Source organism: Astyanax mexicanus, chromosome 1 (assembly GCF_023375975.1).
Source record: "Astyanax mexicanus isolate ESR-SI-001 chromosome 1, AstMex3_surface, whole genome shotgun sequence".
Lineage (NCBI taxonomy): Eukaryota > Metazoa > Chordata > Actinopteri > Characiformes > Acestrorhamphidae > Astyanax > Astyanax mexicanus.
Genome location: NC_064408.1, coordinates 99430339 through 99454647, shown reverse-complemented (window position 1 = coordinate 99454647; position 24309 = coordinate 99430339). Strand labels below are relative to the sequence as shown.

The 24309-nt window shown below is 37.8% G+C and overlaps 2 protein-coding genes across 5 annotated transcripts in view; one reads left to right on the top strand and one right to left on the bottom strand.

The window, feature by feature from the left end:
• Positions 1 to 359: 359 nt before the first annotated feature.
• On the bottom strand, positions 360 to 13748 carry pcyt1ba (phosphate cytidylyltransferase 1B, choline a). 3 transcript variants are annotated; one of them, XM_049486516.1, is made up of 9 exons: positions 13443 to 13747; positions 8532 to 8588; positions 8019 to 8118; positions 6215 to 6331; positions 5949 to 6100; positions 5756 to 5834; positions 4520 to 4662; positions 3729 to 3917; positions 360 to 1805 (listed from the first exon to the last, which is right to left on the bottom strand). In XM_049486516.1, the coding sequence occupies exons 2-9, from the start codon at positions 8541 to 8543 to the stop codon at positions 1593 to 1595; spliced, it is 1005 nt and encodes a 334-aa protein (XP_049342473.1). In that variant the 5' UTR covers positions 8544 to 8588; positions 13443 to 13747; the 3' UTR covers positions 360 to 1592. The 3 variants fall into 3 exon arrangements, with proteins under 3 accessions (XP_049342473.1, XP_007252357.1, XP_007252355.1); XM_007252295.4 differs by lacking the exon at positions 8532 to 8588 and having other exon boundaries at positions 4520 to 4635; positions 13443 to 13748; XM_007252293.4 differs by lacking the exon at positions 8532 to 8588.
• A 1155-nt stretch (positions 13749 to 14903) lies between these two features.
• The window catches only part of pola1 (polymerase (DNA directed), alpha 1), an 80775-nt gene continuing 71369 nt past the window's right edge, over positions 14904 to 24309 (top strand). For both annotated transcript variants that reach the window (XM_049486507.1, XM_049486503.1), the window contains exons 1-16: positions 14904 to 15072; positions 17215 to 17339; positions 17448 to 17544; positions 17835 to 17915; positions 18000 to 18118; positions 18264 to 18326; positions 18416 to 18514; positions 18738 to 18876; positions 18996 to 19149; positions 20045 to 20220; positions 20781 to 20893; positions 21002 to 21115; positions 21235 to 21309; positions 22305 to 22443; positions 22531 to 22685; positions 22790 to 22874. In XM_049486507.1, the coding sequence (XP_049342464.1) occupies positions 15024 to 15072; positions 17215 to 17339; positions 17448 to 17544; positions 17835 to 17915; positions 18000 to 18118; positions 18264 to 18326; positions 18416 to 18514; positions 18738 to 18876; positions 18996 to 19149; positions 20045 to 20220; positions 20781 to 20893; positions 21002 to 21115; positions 21235 to 21309; positions 22305 to 22443; positions 22531 to 22685; positions 22790 to 22874 (1783 nt within the window). In that variant the 5' untranslated portion in view covers positions 14904 to 15023. The remainder of the gene's footprint in view (positions 15073 to 17214; positions 17340 to 17447; positions 17545 to 17834; positions 17916 to 17999; positions 18119 to 18263; positions 18327 to 18415; positions 18515 to 18737; positions 18877 to 18995; positions 19150 to 20044; positions 20221 to 20780; positions 20894 to 21001; positions 21116 to 21234; positions 21310 to 22304; positions 22444 to 22530; positions 22686 to 22789; positions 22875 to 24309) is intronic.

Genomic DNA, 24309 nt, shown 5'->3' with positions numbered 1-24309 from the left:
ATTTAAGATGGCAGATTTACCCACGCTGTGGGATGTAAACAGCAGCTTTAAATAAACTTCTTGAGCAGTTTTACTGTTCTAAATGCCTTGTTTTAAATGTCAGGGCTCTCCAGATTCTACCATTGAAGTGTGGAACTACTTTGAGCCTGGATAATGGTGTGAAAAGCCCTGTCTAACTCATTCTAAAAGCCTGTTTGGGCAAAGTGCACAAAATACTGGATCTCAGAAAGCTTTGGGAGAATGGAGGTGGGCTTTTCAACAAAGGTAAGTACCTTTATTACGTTTCAATACACCAAATGTCCATTTCACACCGGAGTTCTCCTTTAAGTCTTAAAGATGTATTAGAAAACAGCTCTGACTTTAGTTGTTCCATGTTTTTATTCTTTATTTACAGTTTGAAGGCATTTTTTTTCAATGATACATAGAAAATAATATTACAAATAAAAAGACACGTTTCAAAGTTTGTACAGAGTGCAAGATTACATACAGTGCATTTACTAGGACATCTCTAGTTCAGCGTTGCGCTAGTGATTAGGTGATAAGGGGGCACAGCAGGGTGGACAGCTCAGTGATTATTTTTAACCGTTACTCGTTTACAGTGAAAGTGCTGTAATTCACAGGGAACCAAAATAGTTTCTCTGCTCCCACAAAAGGGGATCAAATGTTTAGTTATTTTGAAAAGACAAATGAACTTCTCTGCAACCAAAACTAAATGAGAAGGCTGAGCATTTCTAAAAAGGCTTGATATACAAGATCCTATATTGCCTGATTATATTGTAAATTTTATCACAGAGTGAGTATTTTTGGATTGTGGAGGTAACAGTAATACACCCTCATGTCAATGTTGGTGCTTAAATAGCTTCACTCGTTCAGTAGAACACCATGAATATATGTTCTGTACTTTAATGAAGAGCGCTGTGCAACAGAAATGATATTGAGTAGCTGTGATGCTTGACAGCTATTTGTCCTTGAAATTTTTTCGCTGTCATAACAAAACAATGGAAGCGTTAGGGAAAAGCAATAAACAAGATTATTTTTGATGCATATTAATGTAATATGATTTTATTCACATATTAATTTATTAAATTTGGACCATTTCTTTTGGTCCACTCTGTGAAATGTCCACAGTGTGTAAAAAGGACAGCTTTTGATGCTAAATAGCATAAGAAGAAAAGTTTATGTTATGGATTACAGTTTAAGATTAGGTTTTGATAAGACAGTGACAATATGCTGAAAAAACAAACAACCTTTGACCAAAAAGTGATATTACAGGCAATGATATTACAGTCTTTACATTTCAGTCCAACCTGAGCAATAAGAGGGCAAATCATTCAGAAAGTCCTCGCTCTCTTTTAACCCTTTTCTCTTAAATCTGCTCTCTCTGAGGAGAAGAGGTTTTGCAATGGCTTTCGTTTGTTCGTACTCGATATCGTCAGGTAAACGATCCATCCTGTATTGCATTCAGTATATTTACACTAGATTCCCATGAGGATACTTGTGTGAACTAGTCATTGCTGCCGGTGTGTGTAGGAGTGTACAGGTGAGGAAGAGAGGGTGTGTGTGTGCTGGATAAGTGTATGACAGTTTTGGCCTCACTTCTCGTCCTCGTCACCCTCGCTCATGCTGCTCATGGAGGCGGAGGCACCTTTCGGGGAGGAGGGAGGAGAGGTTCTGGCGATGGCCCAGCGGGACGGGGGCGAGGGCGAGCGGGATGGAGAGAAGTCTCTGGGTGGGCTGCTGCCGGGTGAGCCATGTGGGGAAAAAGCCTGAATCATACGGCCACTTCGTTCTTGAAACATCTGCTTCTGAGAAGGAGAACGAGGACAAGTAAGTAAAAAGTAAGAAACAGGTCTGGGAAATTAATGGTACAGGGAACAAAACTTAAAATAATTTAATTTAATAATATTTGCATATTGGCAAAACAGTTTTAAATCGGATACTTGCTCATAGAAATGAGAGGTTTTAATGTGTCGCACAATTATTCATATGTCGAAATCTACAATCTAGAACTATCTAGAAAGGAGGTATATGAGGTTCAGGCAGAAACATGCATGCACTGTTATGAGCATTTCCAAAAAATTAACTTTGGAGAGCATTTTTAAAATGCCCCATTTTCATGTGAAAAGAAGGCCAAAACTAATCAGAATCATTAATCTATAAATACGTTTTACCAGTGGTGTCAAGGAGCTAAAGACTTTAAAGACATCTGCATCCATGTGAACGGTGCCTCAGTGCAGTGGTCTCCAACCCTCCTCTCGGAGAGCTTACATTCTCTCAGGCTTTAAATTTAACCTTGATTCTCCCTAGCTGATCCAATAATTACTGTCTTCAGAAGTCCTTGACTGGCTAAATGGGGTAAATTGGGTTGAAGCCTGCAGGCACGTAGCTGTCCGAGGCCCCATCCACACCAGCAACGTTTCCAAAATATCCCCGTCCACACAGTAACACAATACTAGTGATGTCTCGAAGCTTAGATTTAAACTGAATCGCATTTGAATCACAGTGTTATCTCTTTGCATATTTTGGTACATGCCTGATCTCAGAAACATTTGTTGTCAACAGAACAACAATGCCAAACTTGCCAAAGTATTGTAACAGTGTTTTTGTGGAGCAAAAACACACACATGCTGCATTACTTTATTATTTATTGATTATAATTTGTCAAACCATAGGCATTTGTGAAATCTCTCCAAAAAGACCAAGATTTGCTGTTTGGGATCATTTTGAACTTAAATGCTAACAAGTGCCTGACTGCCCACCACCACGGTGGCTGATGATTCAAACGTCTCACATGATCAAATTATTTACCAATTCTTTTCATTCAAACTTCCAAAAGCCCATTGTTTACCATCACTATGTAATTCCACTCAAAAATGCTGAAATTAACATGCCAGCCCAGCAGAGGACGATCATACCTCATACAAATTAGCATCAAAACACAATGAAAAGGAGAACAAACAACCGTACTGCTAAAAATCTGAACACATTTTTCCCCCTTCTCTGTGTTCTGTAATGTGAGAGTAAAATGAAATTAAGCTGTAAACAATTTATTTATCTGCTAATCCCAGAGACAACAAGAACAGTCAAGATGCTGTGCAAGTTTCAGGCTCAATTTTCATCATTTCAGTAATGTTTTTCTTGTGGATGGCAGGCCGAAAAACAGATTTGTGTGTATGGGGACTAAGATGAGGGTTGGAGACCACTGGTTTAGTAATTTCCATGCTCACTAAAACTGAATCAGGTGTGTTTAAGCTGAAAAAACAAAAAATGGTGCTGGAGTGCTGCACTGGAGGAACTGCGGTTAAATCAAAACATGGAAATCTAATTATTTAAAATATATGTTGTGTGTTACTGTCAAATCACATAATACCTTAAAACACAAAAGGCTTAATCAGTCTTCAGTGATGTAGTTTTTTAATCTTAAATGCATAACAATATGTTCTTGTATTTAAAATGTTTAAACACTTTGTTAAAATGAAAAAAGTGAATGTTCAAGAATAGTCATTAATCTAACATTCCCACCCCTAAACTAATTGCCTGGAGCTGGACACCCCTGCACCACCCTGATTCGCTGATACAACCAGATTATAATTTTTTTTTACTTCCCTGCACTTGCCTGATTAAAGGCAGCTCTGCAGACCCATGTGACTTGAGGATGAAGATAAGCTTAAGGCCTCTGGGCCAGCAGTGCGGATTCTCCCAGACTTTACTACAGAACACAGGCTTACCCAAGTCCCATCAGGACCGAAGAGCTCCAGGAAGTTCCCGATGAACTCCCGAGATTTCTCCTCCCATTTCTGGATGAGGTCATGGCTCTTCTCCTCGACTCTGTACACAAAGTGCTTGGACTTCTCCTCCACCGTTCGCACCTTCTCCTTCATCCTGTCCACCTGGTTCTGCAAGCGGTATTTCTTTTCCTGCCAGAGTCACACAGAGGAACAGGAACACGGATGTGTGTTTTAAGATTCTATAGCAAATCTTTTAAATCTCAGAAAAAAAAACTAAAACTGATTTCTCCAGCAAAGAGAAGCTGCTACATGTTGTGCTCTCTTCCGTTCTAATTCTGTGGTGAAGACTGAGTTTGCTGTTCTGGTTTCTCCATGTTCGCAGTAGCTCTTGTATAAACAACATCAACAGTGTGGCAAATGATTTAATCAGTAAAAGACAAAAGCCATAGTGGCAAGAAATACTCCTAGGATGACCAACCAGTCACCCTGTTTTTTACAATGAATAATTGGGATGAATTGTCCTTTCCACACTCAGTAATACATATGCTTCCCATTTAAAAGAAATAATCTTAAGGACTGCTACTTTAATCTGACTGGTAAATTCTGACATGCTGATGGGGAAAGTGTCTGATTGCATTTACTGCTCAATGTCTGCTAAATACAGAGTGGAAAACTTCACCCTATACAGCTCAATAAAATTCAGGGATTTGAGATCCATTTGGCTTATAGCCAGCAACTCCATTACACTGGAATGTTCCTAATTAAGGCACTTAAAAAGCTAATATATTTACATTGATGTAGCTGACATTCAGCTCCTTGGCCGTGTATCCTCTCTGCAGGTTGCGTCTGGCGTAGACATCGTAGTCCCTCACTATACGAGTGATCAGGTCAGATGTAGAAATCCCCTCTGTCCTTTGAGTGGGCACAAACATACCTGAGACACTGACATATGTTAGACCAGGCCTGATACACACGAAAAACACACTGCAAACATACAGCAGTATGCAAACTTTCGGGCACCCATGCTCACAGTTTATTTATTTGTTTTATTAGTAGTTTTTAACATGTAAGCCTTGATAATACTGCTATTAAGATACAGCTAATTATTTATGTTTGTATATTCAGTCAATGGGAAGGTTTCTCTTTGGATCATATGGAATTCATTTGATATTAAAATAGAAAGGCCACAAATAGAAAGGTTTCAAATATTTTTTTGTGTTTTAAGCCCTATCCGGATGGGATTAGTTTCTCAGGGGGTGCTGGGGTAATTTTCTCGTCCGGAACGACCGTGTGTTTTTTTCAGATGTACTCTGAGAAAATTACAGGCTGAATTACCTACAGTTTTTTGCTGAACTCCGGACTCACATCTCTGAGTTTCGTCACCTCGCGTTTAATAAAACAGCTATTTGTCCACTGCTACACAGCATAATTACAGCACGGAGATCCACGTAGCAGCGAGTAGAAATGGAGGAGCTACTGAACGCGATGTCATGTGACCAAGAAAACCGAAAAACTCACTGGTCCTCCTCTTTTTTAAATTGCAGTCCGGATGCAAGAGTTTTATCACTGAGTAGAAGTCTGAAATATTTTTCAGAGACGTCCCCCTGAGAAACTAACCCCATCTGGATAGGGCTTAATATGTGGTGTGATTATATGATAAAAAGGCACGCTGAATGTTGTGTTAAGTGTCCTTTCGTTATGTCAGTTAAATCTTGCTGCAAGTTACAGAATTTTTTTTGGTTGAATAGCTGCTAATCATCAAATCATCTACAAATCATCAAAAGAAAACACACTGTTTACTTGCTTTATGTAACAGACTGGCATATAATATGTAATATAAAAAACTACATGGTACATTTTACACATTTTGTTTTTACTCCAAAAATAATGTTCAGCAAATAAATAAGTAGACGATTTGTTTAATTATTTTCCTTTAGAAAACTACCCAAACATCATTTTAACAGGAGGCATCCAAACGTTTGCATGTAGCTGTAAACATTCACTTAGGATAGAGAGTTTTTCCTCACCTGCTTCCTTAATATGCTTGTACACATCCTCAGATCCAGCTGAGGAGTATGGGATATCATCATGTGCAACAAAGTCAATCTGTGAAAAATAGAAACAATAATCCTACACAAGCTTTAAAAAGTATTTAACACTGATATGAAACTGACAAGGCTGATACGAAATAGCAGCAGCATGAGCTTTACTACAACAGACCTTGTGTTTCTCCAGGAACTCCTGAGTTAGCGTCCAGGGCGCGTCACGCACCACTTCATCCACATAACGGCAGTGCCTCAAAGCTTCATACCGTTCATCTTCTGTCATCACCGTGAAGCCCTTGTATTTGTGGGTGAGCTCATCACTGCACACTGCATACAAATAAGCAGAGAAACAAACAAACAGATACTCAGCATGTTCTAGTAAAACAAAGGATAAAAACAGCACATTAGTAAAATGTGTTTTTTGATAATATTTAACTTTACCTCCAACTATAAGATATGAATTGGGGAAGAGATTCTTGGCCTGCATCAGAGCGCGGGCATGACCAGAATGGAAAAGGTCAAAGATTCCATCTGCATACACACGCACAGGCCTGTCCACTGAGGAGAGAAAAGAAATTAAACATTTAGGACTGGAAAAGCAAAAAAATAAATACATTGGTGCATCAGGGTCAAACCCAATAGTAGTTATGTTATAAAAGAGATTCAAATGTATGTAAATCAATCAAACAATCAATCAATATTTATTTTCACTCTGGAACACATTGAGAGTAACCCTCATTTTTAATGCAGTTGAGCATTTACAACTTAAAGAGACTGAAAAATAAAATAAAAAATATTAAAATCAAGGTTAAACTAAAATAAATAAAACTTAATAAACAAAACAATAACAAATTAATGGCAAAAACATTAAAAAGGAAAATAAATTAAGATAAAAAAAAAAAAACTTTTTTTTAAAAAACACTTAAAGCAGTCAGATTAAGAAATACATAATTAGAATAATAAAAAATAAAGACCAATAAAAAATAATAGAAAAATAATTAACTGAAAAAAATAAAATAAAAAAACAACAACAACAATAAGTCTGATGCTTTTGGTATACCACAGTACGCAGACCGTATTCATGCTAAGCTAAAGGCTAACCTTAAAGTTGAAAAATCAATCTGTTTTTACAACTTTATATACATTAAGGAACAGATGCAGTCAAACGGTGGGCATTTCACTGTATGCCAATATTTAATATGGAAAAGTTTTAATGTTTTTTTTTTTTTTTGGTGCATTAAAGCAAATTTCCAAAAAGATAAGGCTAGCTCCATGCTACCGTACATAAACATTTGTAGCTAGTTTATATGCTTGCCTATGCTTGTAATAGACATGCTTTTTTACAAGTATTTCAGTAATGACTTTAGTCAGGAACATCAGTCTTGTTTTGTTTATAGTTTAGGCTATATAAATGTGCATTACTACTGGAAATATAATGTGACTGTTTTGCTTGCTATTAATACACAGCTCACGTTACAGTTCAATTGCTGTCATCAAATGTGATGCTGTAAATTATGCCCTGCTATGATATGTACAGTCAGATCTGTGCTTTATGTAGTCATATTTGTGCTTCATTTTTGCATATCAATTTTGTCCATTGTTTTATGTAAACCACATATTAGCCTATTAGTTGAAGCCTGCTTTTATCGGTGCATTTGTAAATTTTTACAGATACAGTGTCATATAGTGTCAAAAACCACATAAATCATGTTAAGTAAATGCTTTATTTAAGCTTTTAATTTGCACAATGCTTTTTGGTGGGATGTAAACTTTCACTGCAAGTAAAAACCTTAAAAGCAAACTTGAATAACAAGCATGGCTTGGCTAACTAAATACATCTGGGTTAAGGCCAAGCTTTAATTTTATTCCCATTACCAACCAAACCAAACCATTTCTCAGCTTTCTTAATCACATCAGTCACTGTCTTTCCCCTATTTCCTCATGTTTAACTAATTTTTACTAAAGGCTCCCTGGCAGCTCCCTGTGGGAGTGTTTTGTGCAAAGTGTAAGGCACTAATGGGAGAATCTGGGTCAGGGTCTGAAAGGGGAAGCCAATGAGCCCTTCACTCTCTCTCCCTGGGCTACCATCCCAGTGGACTGCAAAGCTCATCTACATACCCTCCACTCCTGACCCACAGTAACCCAGAGAACTGCATCAGCTTTCTGAATGAAGGGAGAGAGGGATGATGGAATGATACGGCAAGGAAGAAGAAGGTGGGAGATGGGTAAGAAAAGACAAACTGACCAGGGGTGCCAAGCCGGGCCTGGTCAACAGTCAGTTTCTCATGGGGAGCTCGACACTCGCAGCTTGTCTCTTTGGCGAATATAGCAGGCTCTATGAGTGTCTACAACACAAAAAAAGAAGAATTATATGAGAAAACTAAATACAGTATGCTTCTTACAACAAGTAGTTCCTAATCCCATTTATTCTTATATTGTAAGCCCCAAAAGTATGAAACTACATTCTTCCTTATGCTACACATTGTGCTTATTTCATAGGTTATGTGGTCCATATTATAACCAAACATTTCCTGTTTTTTATTTGAAGATTATGCAAGAACTATGCAAACACTGATAATGCTTAAACCATGTATGGTTCCCTGTTCAATATGTATGCAAACTAAGCAGCAAAAACAGTTTGTTCTTAATTTATAGTGGTGACATCAAACATAAGAGCCATAAACGCATTAACATATGACCACTTTCACAGGAGTTCTGTTACTGAGTTATTGGAGTAGACACCAGAAAAACTATTGACCTTTGCACTCATCCTGAGCTTTGGGGGGAAAAAACAATTGTAGCATCATCCAGAGATCTGAAAGGAAGTCTACATTACAATCAGTATGCAGCTATTTCAACAAAGCACATTTGAACGCATGTGGTCAACTGAAATAGATAACATTTATGCTGATGTGCAAATTAGGGATAGTGCTAAAATAGTAGTTTTGAGGGTTGTTGACAGCGGATACTTTTTGATATATGTGTCGAGGTCATGTGTTAATATATTATTAAGCAAAAATATATATGCAGTAACATGTAAATATCTGTCCAAAGTTTTAACGTTTATTTACTGATACTAATAAAATGTACATCACTAGAACATATTAACTAGAAATTATAACTAATCCTTGCTGGAAAAATCACATTCCCATAAATGTTTTCTTGCTGACTCAACTTCACTAAGTTGGATTTTTTTACAGTATAGAATAGGGGTGGGTGATACGGCTCTAAAATAATAATCACAACATTTCAGGGTGATAACGATATCCTTAGCAGAAAAAAATATATTTATTTTTTACAATTTATTTGAAGAATATAATTTACTACTTTAACAAAATAAATATAAATAAAACAAAGCTTTACTTAGTATAAATGACAGTTTTATACACTCAGTAGAAAAAAAAACTGCAAACAGTAACTTATCACAACTCTGATTTTCTTTAAATAAAAAATGTAAGAAAAATAAAGAAATGTACCAACAAAAATCTACCATAAAACGTAAGTGTAGGCATATAATCTGCAAACGAACAATTAAAAGTAAATACAGTAAGGAGCCAAACAAATTCAAAATAGAATGACAAAAAAAAATGTTGGCGATATTATCGCATACGATATGATATGGCACTCCCCCAGTATTATATAATGTATGGTTCCACCTGGATATCCAGCTTTTTAACCACTTTGACCATCAAATACCAGTTTAAACCACTGAAAAACAGCTGGATTTTTATTTACAAAAATATAGAAAAAGGTAGATATTTTACACAAACAGGCTTTTTTTTGGGACTTTCCTGTCTGGATTATTAACAGAAGACAAGGCCTCTATATGCTAGAGATCGATTCGCTTGCTAACAGGTTTGCTGAGAGAGAGATAGTGTCTGATGACAGACCATTACGGCCTAGTGTAACACAAGGTAAGACAAAAAGACAAACACACACACACACTCGCGTAATAGCACCAGGAAGTTCAGATAAATCAATCTCTTTGCCAGGATCACCTCTGAGTAGGAATTAAGAGCATCAATATAGAACAGTAGAGCAGAGGACTGCAGAGGGTAAAAACAATCAAGAGATACTTCTGTGGACACAATGTGTGTCAGCACGGACTGTAACAGCTAAACAGCTGCTATTGATTTGATATTTAAATCCGCTATGTATAATGCATAGACGAAATAACGCAAAGTTCAGATCTGCATAATGCATACCACTTTTGCATTATAACCTTCCTGACATCAGGGAGTTGATACTATGGTGACCATCTGTGTACTCAGGAAATACCTGGGGAGTGCCCTCTCAGAGATACCAACAGGAAACATGCATGGTTATATTTATCAGCAGCACTGGTTGTCTTATCTTCTATACTAGTGTGATTGTACTGTTTTATTTATTTTTTGCTTATTGTAGTTATAGCTGTCTTGTCTCCATGCTTTTTCCTAACACACTGTGTGTAAAAAAAATAATAATAGCCATTAAAAACCATCTGATACTTATTAGTATCATCCAGCACTACACTACATGAGCATGCTGAATAGTCACATCACAGGATGTGCAATGTTATCTAAGGCTAATTTTAAAATGTAAGCTTTTTTTGGTGCATGACACAAAAGAAAAATATGTCTTCTTGTCATTTTCCATGATGTATCTATATCTGCCAAAACCAATTATTTTACTCCAGTCTTCGTTAGTATATTATTAATATCATGACATGTGGACATTATTATTGCCTTCTTATAACTTCTAGTGAAGATGTATGTGTTACTTAATATTGCAATGTACTGTATGTCGCAGAATAACAAAATATTGTCTGTTTTTTCCAGTATTGTGAAGCTCAATATGAACAAGCAACTACTGGAAAACTCATGCTCATTTATAGTTTGTTCTGAAATCAACAGTAGTTAATAAGAGTTGATTTTTCTTTTGTTGGCATAATTATCTCTACTGCCTAGTGAGGACTTTTTACAAAACTTTAAATAATTGCTATGAGACTTTGATTCCACTCAGTGACAAGATCATTAGTGAGGTCAGGATGTTGGACGATCATTATCCCACCTCGCCCCAACTCATCCCAAAGGTATTGGATAATTGCAAAATATTGGATGAATTGGATGAATTTTCACCAATAACTTTTTCCACATTTCATGATATGAATAATGCCCTGTATCCAAGAATGAAATAAAGTAAGTGATGCTGGACACATATACAACACGCCTTTGGTAGATATGTCACGGCTAGAACAGAGAAGAGAACAAAACATTTTTTTAGTATTTTATGGCATTGCATCTACTGCAGTGTGACTATTGCACACACCCACATTGCAATGATGATGCTAAAATTATATATTCTGCAACCCTACTATATACTCCGCAAGTCCACGCCTGGCATTAGGCCTTAGCCATTAGGTTCACATGTAAACTTCTCTACATTAACTTAACAAATTGTGTGTTTGAATTTGCACAGCTGTGTAAGCATCAGCAGTGGATGCAGCTGAAAGGAGCTGAATACGGACATTAGAAGGGGTGTTTTTGATGTGTTCAGCAGTTGAGGTGTGCTGACTCTGAGAAGTCCTCATGATACCACTTGTTCTCCATGAAGGAAACATGAGTCCCCACAGTAACAGTAAAAGAGTGCTTACAGGATGCTGATGAGCAGAATGACCAAGGTGAGCAGAATGATCAAGGTGAGCAGAAGGAGGATAACAAAAAACCACTGCCCTGAACATTTAGCGCATCTCTTGCTTTAACCCACACTTTATATTAATATTGGATTGTTAATTAGCTGATTAGCTTGATCAGGTTTTTGTGTTTTTGTGTCCGTTTCCATAGGTGCAGTACTGGGATTGGCCACCAGAAATTTCCTATAAAGGGGCATAGAAAAACCTGACCTGGGAGAGAGACCTTTAGGGCTCCTCCCCTTTGACGACCTGGAAAAACATACTTCTCAGGCTAACAGGGCACACCCATTCGCTACCTTTTTTCAAGTTGGAAATTTGTGCAATGTTTTAATACCTTTTCTCCTGGTTTGAAAGCAGGAGAGTTTTCTTTATTCTCTTTTTTCAGATTTAGTCATTTGTGTGTTTCTTAGTAGTTCTGCTTGTTATTTTGGCCTATGCTCACCCCTGAAACCAAATTTACCCATTCCTTCTAATAAAACGTATTCTGGTTCCTTCACACACAGCATCAGGTGTTTGGTCCTGCAGAGGACATCAAGAGAGAGCTGTTTTCGGTTATGGTCTGACGCTCCACGGGGTCATAACAGAAAGCGAGATGATATATTAGGATTTTTAAATCAAATGTTAGGAAAACACAATATTAGTATTTAGAATTATTTATAAAATCTAAGTAAAGAAGAAGTGACATTTTCTAAGCAATCAGAACAGTAGATTTTAATAAATCGGAGTACAACACTCTGCTAACAATCTTTCCTTGTCAATCTAATAATAAAAATCAATACTATGTTTTGAGAATCGATATAGAATTGCAAAACAATGTTGATATACTTAGATACAACAATTATTTTCTTACACCCCTAGTTAAAGGGTAAAACGAGGAGGTAAAACACTGAAAATTGCAGGGCAGTGTGCCTCCAGGACCAGGGTTGAGAAACACAGATCCAATATATCGCAATATACTGTGATACTGTAAGCAAGGCAATTGTATTGTAATTGTTTAAATCAGACTTTAGGAAAACTGTAATAATAATAAAAAAAAACACTACCATATTTTTAAATAGATAAAAAGTTTTCATTGCAAGTCATCATTCTTATTCTATATAGTGGCCAGATTTTAAACACTACACAGAAAAAGCAGGATGATATATTGCGATTTTTTAAATAAACTATTAGAAAACACAATATTATCATTCCCTACTTCTCATAAAATCTGATTAAAAGAGAAGTTACATTTTCTAAGCAATCAGAAGAGTAGATTTTGTGGGCAGGGTTTAAACACAACACAAAATGAACCACTGTCTGCTAACAATCTTTTCTGTCAATTGAATAGTTAAATATCAATACTGTGTTGTTTTAAGAATCAACACATGATGTTGATATTCTTTGATATACTGGGTTGTGCCTCCAGTACGAGGATTGAGTAACACAGGTGTTTAGCAGAACTGAGTCAAAAATTTGGCAATACAATTCTTCTCACAATAAATAAAGGGATTACAATTGAATATACCGCAATATATTTTGACACTGTTGGTCAGAAGACCACAAATTGATCAGCTCCTAAAGGAGCAGCCTAAGCAGAAAGCAGCTTCTGCTGAGCTAAACTTCTGGCTGAAACTAACAGAAAACATCTGGCACATGCAGGGATTAAACTACAGCTCTTCATGGCAGAATAATAGCCTGGGCAGTTTCTCTCTCACACACATACACACACCCTTCACATCACTACTCAGCAAACTCTGTAGCCACTGCTGCTGTATAGCTACCAATGTCAGATCAACCTTGACAAAATGACAACACCCTCCAACACCCCCCCCCCCACACACACACACACACACACACATCCACCACCTGCACCACCCCATCCATCCCTAACAGTCATTATCAGGGATAATGCTGGAGTACCCAAGAGACTCAACACACAGCAACCCCAGCCTGCCAGCCTCCCTCCTCACTCCCACACACTCCCACACTCCACACACACACAGAGCTGCTCTCCCTCACCGTGCGAGGCTGGGGGCAGGTGTGTTCCAGCTCCTCCATCTTGGCTGGCTGGAGGCTCCACAGACAAAAGGCCGCTGGTCCACCTGTCTCTGACTCAGCATCAGTTTCCCAGCTGCTCTGTTTCCACCCTTACCGGAGCTGCTCTCCTTCAGCACTCCAACAAGCCTTCCTCCCGCCCAGTCTCCCCCTTCTGCCCCTCTCGGACCCTCCCTGCTGCCCCTTCTGCCCCAGTCTAAGCAGAACACGACAGCTCGCAGCCTAGCCCTGGACCATCAGTGCTGTCTCCTCCATACTCTCCATCACAACAAGCACAAAGCCCAGCGGATTGGGGCAGAATCGAAGCAGAGGGAGGACCAATCAGCAAGTCCGCCTCAGTTTCTCCCTGATTTACATACGAGAATCCGATTGGACAAGAAACATCGTCTTTCTTTTTAGGCCAATAGGAGACGCTTAATCTTATTTTAACTCATTCACATCCAAAAGATTCGTTTAGTGTAAAAAAAAGAAGGGCAATACCGCAGACCTTTTTTTAGAGTACAATATAATAAAAAGACACACATGCACATTTTAGGTGCAAGTGTCCAATTTAATTAAACTCAATATACCAATTCAGGATTTTGTAACAAACCATTTTGGGGACGTTTATCTGACAGGGAAGATTTTCCATAGAAAGAAAAATATAGTCTAAAGCCCTACCCAGGCAGGATTAGTTTCTCAGGTGTAGTGAGTTTTTTTTTATTTCCCATGACATCACATTCAGTAGCTCCTCCATTTCCACTTGCTGTTGTGCTTACGTGGATCTCTGTGGAGTGTACTTAAGGCACGTGGCAGTGGCTATTTTTTAAATAAACACGAGGTGACAAAAACACATACATGGTCGTTCTGGGCCGGAATAAAATCACAGAGGACCCACCATAAAAGAGAAATTAACCCCAGTACCCCCTGCAAAACGAATACCATCTGGATTGTTTGCAACCAGCAAGATTTGTTTCTTAATAATAGCTGGTCCGTACCTATCCTGACTCAACCAAATATTACTTATGTTATTTTAGGATTTCTACCTAAATAACAATGTTGCAAACTGTAGTTAATTTGATGTGAATTTAAAAAAGGTTGGTTTACTTGTCTATAAAGTAGTTGCTGTGATATATTAATGGTTAATTTAGTTATTATACCAATACAGGTTTGTACTATGTAATCAATATAATTTGGGTACAAATAAACAGAAACACAAGATAAGGGGGACATCCATCAATCCATCTATTTATCCACTTATCCTTAGTAAGTCTTAGTGGGTCCAGAGCAGACCCACATACAGTCTATGGTATGCACATACTTTACTCCATGTACATTTCTGTAAATTAGTGATTTCTGAATCCCTGAAGCCCCCTCTACAGGACGCGAAGGGAAGTGCATCGCTCAGTGTATCTCAGCTCCTATTGGTTGGACGGTCTTTGCGACATATCCGGCATATGAGTTTCCCCGGGAAGGTTTGGCGCGTAATCCGTTGTTTTGGGTTTGTCCTCGGATTCATCGGAAATTTTGATATTTTATAATTTATAATACAACTTAGATAAGAAGATGGCTCCAGTTTCAAATCCAGATAAAGACGCAGACGGTGGGGATTACGGTGAGTGGTGTTTAGTGGTTTTATTTGGTGGGAATGTTTCGTGCTTTTGCAGCTAACCTAGAATTAGGTTTCTATAGAGAGAACAGCACAGAAATGCTGTTTTCAGTTTATTTACTAATGTAATATGGTATAATTATTAGAGTGTATCTTACTACAGTAACTACTGCTGTTAACACCGAGCTGCAGGTCTGGTGTTTCAATGGTAGTCATTGTTTTGTGCTTTTAAACCCACCTGGGCTCATAATCGAGCGTTGGGTCTTCCAGTCAGGAAGGTGAACTTGACTTCTTAACCACACGTTAGCTAAAAAAACCTAGCGAGCTAAACTAGCTATAGCTAGTACCGTTAGTTAACGATAGCTAACGCTAGATGTTTCCCTGAGGGTCTGCTGGCTACGCTAACTAACAGCTAGTTAGCTAGTTTCTCTGTATGTTTCTGAAGTGGTGAAAATGCAGCATTATTGACCAATAATTATTATAAATTAATTAATTTTCTCAATAATTTCCTCCAAACAGCAGCAGTAGCTTGCTAGTAACCTGCATATATTTAAACTGGCTAGCTAGTTTAAGTTCAGTATCTAAAAACATACCTAACCTAACATAACCTAAATGCTGGACACATTAGCAGCAAGTTAGCAGCGCTAGCTAGCATTTTGTTTCCGTCAGTGACGTTGTTAGCTTGTTGCTAAGTTAGTTATCTAGCAAGGTAGGTTAGCTAACGTAGCAGGCTTGTTATTGTGATAGCTGCCGGGCTTGTTCTCGGTCTGATATTCTAGCTAGCCATGCTAGCGTTCCAGATAACATGCCCTCTGTGGTTATGTAACTTTAGGAGTATGTATGCATAACCGAACCTGGTAACGTTACCTGAAAGTTTTGTCCACAGGTCACATGTTTGCTCCACATATGAATGTAAGTAATGGACACTCAGGGAAAATTAACCCATTAGAGCCCAGACCCACTTCTGGATATTGATACCAAATTAATTTTTTTATTTGAAAACGATTAGGCTAGCTCATTTAATGTTTGTTTCTTCCTGTGGGAACATGATTGTAAATAACTTAAAGGTAAAATCCTGATGTAACACAAATTACAACAGCAATTTCTTAACGTATATTTTAACATTTTCTTCTAGAAATCAGGTCAGAAATAGTTACATAAAACATTAATTGAAGTGTTTGAATGGTTAATTGGTTGAACAGACCTGTAGAAGCAAATAATGCACTTAATAATAATACACTTCTATTTTATCTCCAGCACTAACCCAGCAAACTTACATTCTATATTAAGGCAAGATAAATAAACATGGGCATATGTTACTATGGGCTCCAGATAACATACCCACATAGATGTGTATAAGTATCAAAAACTGGCTTCCTGAATGGTTTTCCCACTGGTTCCATGTTTGCCCCACATATAAATGTCAGTAATGGGCACTCAGGGGTACCCTTGTGAAATTAACCCATTAGAGCCAAGATTTCTGGATATTGATCCCAAATTAAAATTGAAATTTTAAAATGAGCAGCTCTTTAAAGTTTGTTTCTTCTTGTGGGAACATGATTGTAAATATTTTGAAGCTAAATCTGATGTAAAACAAATTACAACAGCAATTGCATAACATATATTTTAATATTTAATGGTTACATGTTTGGAACAGACCATTTTTAAAATGAGCTAATTTATCTCCAGCACTAACCCAGCAAACCTACAAGATGAATGGAAACGGACATGTCCTCAAGGTAACATGCCAACATAGGACTCCCATAGGTATCCCAACTTAGTACCAGAAAGTTTTGTACACAATTTCCATGTTTGCCCCACAAATTAATGTCAGTAATGGCACCAGGAGGATTTAACCTATGTGGACCCATGTGAAATTAAGGTGGATTGTAATAATGTGGCCCACATTTGTAATAATTGGAAAGCCCAACTTGGTCCCAGTAAAAAGACACCTTCCTCAAATAATCTCCAAACTATTTTTTTCAAGGTTTTCAGGCAACACGAAAACAAGGACCACAACAAAACATATGACAGTTATATGGCTATTTAAAAATAAGCAGTAGATTAAGAGGATAAGAAAAGGATTCATGTTTTTGCTCATGGACTCTACTTGAGGTTATATTAATTAAAAATTAATTAATTCTACAGATGATGCAGACAGCTGTGGTCTTGCTGCATCCCGTTCCAGACGGGAGAAACGAGAAAAAGTGGGCCGCAAGTCCGCACTGGAGCAGCTCAAGAGAGCAAAGAAGGGAGAGAAAATAAAATATGAGGTGAGTGACACACCGAGGGGTGTGCATGTGTGTAAAGATGTATGTGCATTTTCTGTTTGCTTTTATTTATTTCTTTATTTTTAATCTTTCTGTCTTTCCTTCTCAAAGGTTGAGGACATCTCCAGTGTGTATGAGGAAGTGGATGAGGAGCAGTACTCGAAAATGGTGCGGGACAGGCAGGATGATGACTGGATTATTGATGATGGTAAGTCTTCCAGCATGAACTGACAGTGTGCATTATACAAGAATATAATTATATTATATAAGAAATCAGAATATATTTACATTTCCTTGAGTAAGTTTAAAGTTTAAAAGATATTTGAACCTTTACTGCATATTTATTTGTACTTTATTTGTACACATGAACAGTTAGTATTTGAAAAAAAAAATCCTTATTTATAATGTTTATGTGCATATATGCAATCATTCTGCTGAGGGACAGATTAAAGATTATTATATCTCATCTTTTCTCATTTATCTGTCTTTCAACTTCAGATGGAACAGGCTATGTGGAGGATGGCAGAGAGATCTTTGATGAGGAACTGGAGGATAATGTGGCGGAAAAAGGCCCTAAAGGTATTTAAGCACGAAAGAGCGTAAAGGAAAAATAACTATTGTTTGATGTGTAAATATCCAGTAATGTAATTTTTCTGTTAACAGGGAAATCGGGTCAAGGAGGCGGGTCAAAAGAGAACAAGAATGCTAAGAAGTTGGCAGTCAGTAAACCCAACAGCATAAAGAGTATGTTTATGAACAGCAATGTCAAAAGGCCTACAGAGGTGAGTCACTGTTTTCTGTGCTATCTTTTGTTTATCAGAAGTTTCAACCTTTACAAAGGACCACTTGATTTAGAGTTCTTAGTGTAGTAGTGTGCTTGTATGGCCTCTTTCATAAAACCTCTTTTCTCTGTTGTCTGGATTGTAGAAAGACGTTGACCTGTCCAAAGATGATCTTCTGGGAGATATTCTACAAGATCTGCACTCTGAGGTGAAGTGTCTGATGGTCTTTTTTGCCCCAAATGCAAATAGATGAGCTGTTTTTTTTTTATTTTTATTAAAAAGTTGTATCTCTTGCAGAAACCAGTGCTCACTCCACCACCGGTCATTACCTTGAAGAAGAAGAAAGCACTGGGATCCCCCATGAACCCCTTTTCTGTCAAATCACAGACTCCCAAGGTAATTTGTTTTTTTCCCTAACATGTTTCTTTAGGCTCAAAGTGTGTACAAATTTAACAAATACATATTTTAAGAATCGTTACTCTGTGTACACAATTCTAACATATGAGCTGAAATTCAGTAGAAGTTGCTGTATATTTAGGCTTCGTTTAGTAAGGAGTAACTGTGACGCTTGTTTTGAAGCAGTTTTTTTTATATTAAATAATCTTTCCACTCATTACAGGAGTCACCAACTGCCCCAGTATCAAAGCCCAGACTCACAGTCCCATGCCCCCCTCCAACTGAACCCTCACCAAGGCCAGCCTCTAAACCAGCTCCCTCTGTCCAGACCAAAAAGCTAAAGGTGGAGGAACCTGAGGAAGGTATATATTTTTTTGTTTGTTTATTTGTCAGTGAATCTTATGCAGTTAAACTAAATGTTACATCCATCCAGTTGTAAAGCAGTTTTGTTTTCTAAGATCATCTTCATTTTCTCCTCCAGTCGGTGACTCGTTGGATTTTGATGAAATGGACTTTGATGAGCCAATGGACCTAGGTGCTGAGGAACAGAAGAAAGTGACGGTTAAAGTGGAGGCAGAACCTGAGCCTATTGTTAAAGTAGAGCCCAAAACTGAACCACAAGAAGAGGTGTTAAAGTGAGTTTGGGTCCCATTTCCTAGAGTTGGATGGGTACATGTGCACATGCCCATATTCAAACCTTATATGGTGGTGATTAGGGGCATAGGGGTACAAAAAATTCATGGTTTGGTTCACACCTCGTTATAAACCTCACGGTCGGTACGTTTGGTGGAAAAAATAAAGTATCTGGTCGTTCTGTACAACCTTACCTTTTATTAACTTCATAATAACACTGGAACTTCTTTAAAAGCATGTTTTGTTTTTTGGGATGAAATGTTGAAACAGGGCTTGACCTCTTTTATTATTAAATGCTTGAATCCAGGCTTCTCTCTTACTGTCATCATGAGAGGCTCAATCTTTTGAATCTTGTTGAAACAAGTAATCAGCATCAGTGTAGCTCTTTATTTAAAACAAAAACAACAGCATTACTTTAACTGCTTAAACTACAATTTTTTTTTTCTAAGCATATTACTAGAGAGAGACGGAGCACACTGAAAAAAGACAGGCAAAAACATATTTTTACATTCATTGCTTCCAAAAGTCTCCTATAGACTGCCTGTACTGTGTATTCTGCGTGCAATAATACAAACTGATCCGTGACCCCCTTACTGTGATGGTACATGTACCGTTACACCCCTACTGATGATTATTTTAATTATTTATAATCTGTGTTTTTTTTTTTTTTTATTGTTAGTTTTAAACCTGTGACTAAATAATATGAAGTATGGTCATACAATAAGATTGTTTTAGTTACAGAGCTTGGTCTAGTTTGCTGTGAGTAATATGTAACAATGTCTACTGGTCCAGTAAAGATTTGAAACATGCTAGTCTTGCGTTAGTAAGTTAGTGTGTTAGTGCGAGTGGCGATTTTAATAGGCTGGTCTAATGCTACTCTTCTCACTCTTCCTTTAGGTCAGGCATGGTGGGAGGATCCTGCTGGGAGAAAATGGAGGAGGAGGAGGCTGATGAAGCTCCTGTGGAGGTGCAGGTGGATTCTAGCCAGCTCCCATTGGTGGAGGGTCCAGATGGAGAAATGGTTTTCCGCTTTTACTGGCTGGATGCCTTTGAAGACCAGTATAACCAGCCAGGCAAGTCTCTTTACTGCTCTGCTTACTTAACAGTTAAAAATTCTGCATTGTAATCATAATTTTGACATTTGCTATAATAATAAATACCTCTCTAAAGGCTTTCGTGTGCATATGAAGCATTAAATCCAATCATAGTGGGTACATCCCAGTGTTCAGGGAGTGTCTCCTCCAGTAATTTGCACTGGTAACTTTAGGATAGGGATGTCAAAAGAATCGATAAGTTTTATATCACCTTTCTGAAAATATGATGGTACTGGTCCTGGGTAAATAAGTTTTGGGGGCTTTGATACAATAGAGCTTAAGGAAAAAAGGTGTCGCGGGGGAACACGCACACACACACACATACAGACATACATAGCTTAACAGTAAACTGGTTTTATTTATGTTTTGTTGTATTAAAAGTGGTATCAAGAATCAAAGCATTTGATTAGATATTGGTTCTGATTATCAGCTTTCTGGTATCCGTCTAGACATTCTCACATAACAGCCTTTAATAATATTTCAGAGATTGTGCCTTAATAGTTTGCTTAATAAATGTTAATTATTGTTTTTGGCTGCAGGTGTGGTGTACTTATTCGGCAAGGTGTGGATAGAGTCAGCTAAAGCCCATGTCAGCTGTTGTGTGGCTGTGAAGAACATTGAAAGAACTATGTACTTCTTGCCACGGGAGAATGTGAGTTTACAAAGCATACACTAATTCTATGAAAGTTGTTTATTTAAAGACCGTGTACATCTGAATGTGAATGTACACTTTAAATATATAATTTTTGTTCTCTAATAGAAAGTGAACCTGCAGACTGGTGAGGTGACAGATGTTCCTGTTGGAATGATGGACGTTTACCAAGAGTTTAACAGCCTGTCAGAAAAATTCAAAATCATGAAATTTAAGTCCAAGGTAAGTGCAGTGACGCCTGTCTTTTTATCTTTGGTAAAATCTCTGTGTTGAAATGTATCAGTTGACTTCATTTCAAAAATATTAATGGTATTATTTTTTTGTTTTTGCTCCCCCAATAGAAAGTGGAGAAAAACTACGCCTTTGAGATTCCAGATGTGCCTACCCAGTGCGAGTACCTAGAAGTGCGATACTCTGTGAGTAGATGCAGTGGGATGGGTGTAGTGCAGACCTGCCAACTTGTATGTGTTTTGAATAACATGCATTTGACCTCATTTTATCTTGCATTTTGCTAGTTTGGCCAATCAGAGCGCTTAATTTTCACCCCACCACCTTGCCCTGCCCTGCCCTGCCTAGCTTCTCACTTCAGTCAAAGACCTTAATAATACTGTAGAGAGTTTCTGTGGTAGATGGCGCTCTTTCCCCTCATCATTGTTAGGGTGATGCCGATCAGCACAAGCCGCCTGTGAGCTGATGTATCAGAACAGAGCCGCTGGGCTTTCCTCAGAGTGCGCTGGCTGCTCAGCAAAGCTACATCAGCAGCCGTTTGAAAAGAGGCGGGGTCAGAGTTCACATGTATCTGAGGAGGCATGTGCTAGTCTTCACCCTCCTGGTGTGTTGGGGCATCACTAGTGTTAGGGGTTATTTGTTAGTTGGGTTATTGGCTTTGTAAATTAAGGAGAAATGGGATCGAAATAAAAAAAAATGTATGAAAAAGCATCAAAACTGCTGTAATATAATACAGTACAAATATACAGTACTCATAAAATTCTTTTGGTCAAGTCAAGTCAAGAGGCTTTTATTGTCATTACATCTGAGTACAGGTACACAGTGTGATGAAATTACGTTCCTCCGGAACCATGGTGCAACATAGAACAACAAGCAATAGACAACATAAAGTGCAGGAGTGACGACAGTGCAACATAAAATTATAAAATTATAACACTAAATAACAATAAATACAAAAGACGAGACCATTTAAAGACAGGACAGTGCAGTACCGATACGGTATAATAAAGTGTATAGTGGGGATAAGCACCTACCTGGGGGTAGCAGACCTACCTTTGGTTGGTAGGTCTGCTAGTGCAATCCAAAGCTGGCAGAGGCAGTCTGTTTTCTCCAGCAGAAAAGAGAATAAAACAGTGACTCATTTTAAGTTTAAATGTGCTTTTATGTATTTTTTTTTTATTAGGCTGAGATGCCCCAGCTGCCATCTGACCTGAAGGGCACTACCTTCTCCCATGTGTTTGGTACCAACACTTCAAGCTTGGAGCACCTCCTCCTCAGCAGAAAGATCCGTGGGCCATGTTGGCTTGACATTAAAACCCCTAGTGAGTGTGCTTTAAAAGTATGTTTCCCTGCTTCCTCATATGCTACAAACTGTTTTAATCTTGGAACTTGTCTTTATTCCTTTGCAGCACTTAGCAGTCAGCCTATGAGCTGGTGTAAGGTGGAGGCCATTGCTCTGAAAAGTGACCTGATTTCGGTGGTGAAAGACCTTACTCCTCCTCCACTGGTTGTCATGTCTATCAGCCTGAAGACAGTTCAGAACCCAAAGACCCACCACAATGAGGTAAATACAGCAGAAATTCTGCTCTTGAGGAAATGTAAGGATTCTTACATAATTCATTATTTTGTTTATTTAGTAAGTGCTGACTGTCAATTTGCCTTGTCCAGATTGTGTCCCTGGCTGCTCTTATTCACTACAAGTTTCCTCTGGACAAAGCTTCTCCACGTGTCCCTTACCAGACCCATTTCTGTGGTTAGTAATGGTTATTTATTTATTTATTTTCATTCATTCATTCATAGATACTTGATGGCATACTATTTTGTTACTATGTATTGTACACATGGCATATAGTGTTTTGGAAAGAATAAGAAAGCATATGCTGCTAAGTGTGTCATTCTTATTTGGAAATTAAATGCTATATCTTACATTTTACATCCAAAAAATGTGTTTTATTATTCATACATTTAATATACATTAATCACGATTGTACATTTCAAAGCATGCACATCCACTGTACTTTTGCTCAGTTGATATGCATAATTGTGGCTATACTTTGTCAGGGCTGGTTCTTTATAGAGAAGTTTAGACAACAGTATACAGCAGGGGTGTCCAAACCTTTCTTATTGGGGGCTAGAAGGAGAAATATATGTTCAGTCACAGGCCACAGACTCTGTAATTAAAGAAATAAGGAAATATGCTGCTTATAATAATACTTTTTTTTGATTACACTCATTTACACGTCATTTTACTTGTTTTAATATCTTTATCTATCTTTGACAGTGTTGTGTAAACTAAATCTTTAATGTTTCATTTCATAATGTTCATTAATGTTATACTTCCTTATTACACCAACTGATTTCTGACATACACACTTCCCTTTGAACTCAGTTAAAAAATATAAATTGTTCCCAACGTGCCTGAAATCTTCTGCATTTGCTGTCCTATTTTCTGTTTCTTTGGAGTTGCCAGTGTTTTAGATTTTAGGGTCTATGTCATAGCGACACCTAGCGTTCAAACTTTGAATCCCACATTATAAAAAACCTGCTTAATAGGGGCCAACTTTCTATTTATTTCTAAAATACCTAAAATAATGGCCTGCTGGCCGTAGTTTGAACACCCCTGATATACACCATACTTGTGTTGGGCACATATGGAGTTTGGCCTCTGCCTTTATTGCATATGTGCTGTACAAACAGACATACACTGGACACACAGTGATTTTGTAAGAACATGTGTCCAATGCTGTGGCACATGGGGGCATTGAGGGTTAAGGGCCCAACAGTTATGGCCTTCCAAACCCAGGAATCGATCCCACAACTTTGTTGTGGATGGTCTGGTGCTCTAACCGCTGAGCCACCACTGCCCCAATAGCAAATTTAGTCGTTTTTACCTTTTCCATTTTCTTTTTTTGTATTCTTGTCATCCATTCTTATTCCTATTCATTCTTACAGCTAACAAATCTGCATGATCTTCTTTGATGCAGTTCTTTCCTATATCCCTATTTAACTGCGCCTGTATTTGCCAATTTTTAGTTTTCATTCACAATCATCTCCATCATTGTCACTCCAACTGTAATGCTGATACACTATATAACTATAGATGGTGAACGAAGACTACTTGCGATCACTGAATAATCCAAATTGTGTTTGTAAAATCCTGTAGTATTACTTTGTGGAGTGAGTGCACA

What these genes read in the sequence shown, in the direction of transcription:
- pcyt1ba (XM_007252293.4), bottom strand. Translation starts at nt 13,481, where the DNA reads ATGGAGGAGCTGGAACACACCTGCCCCCAGCCTCGCACG. An exon ending in CCTGCCCCCAGCCTCGCACG is followed by an intron (nt 8,119 to 13,442) that starts GTGAGGGAGAGC and finishes TTTGTGTTGTAG; the next exon opens with ACACTCATAGAGCCTGCTAT. An exon ending in AGTTCCTGGAGAAACACAAG is followed by an intron (nt 5,835 to 5,948) that starts GTCTGTTGTAGT and finishes TATTTTTCACAG; the next exon opens with ATTGACTTTGTTGCACATGA.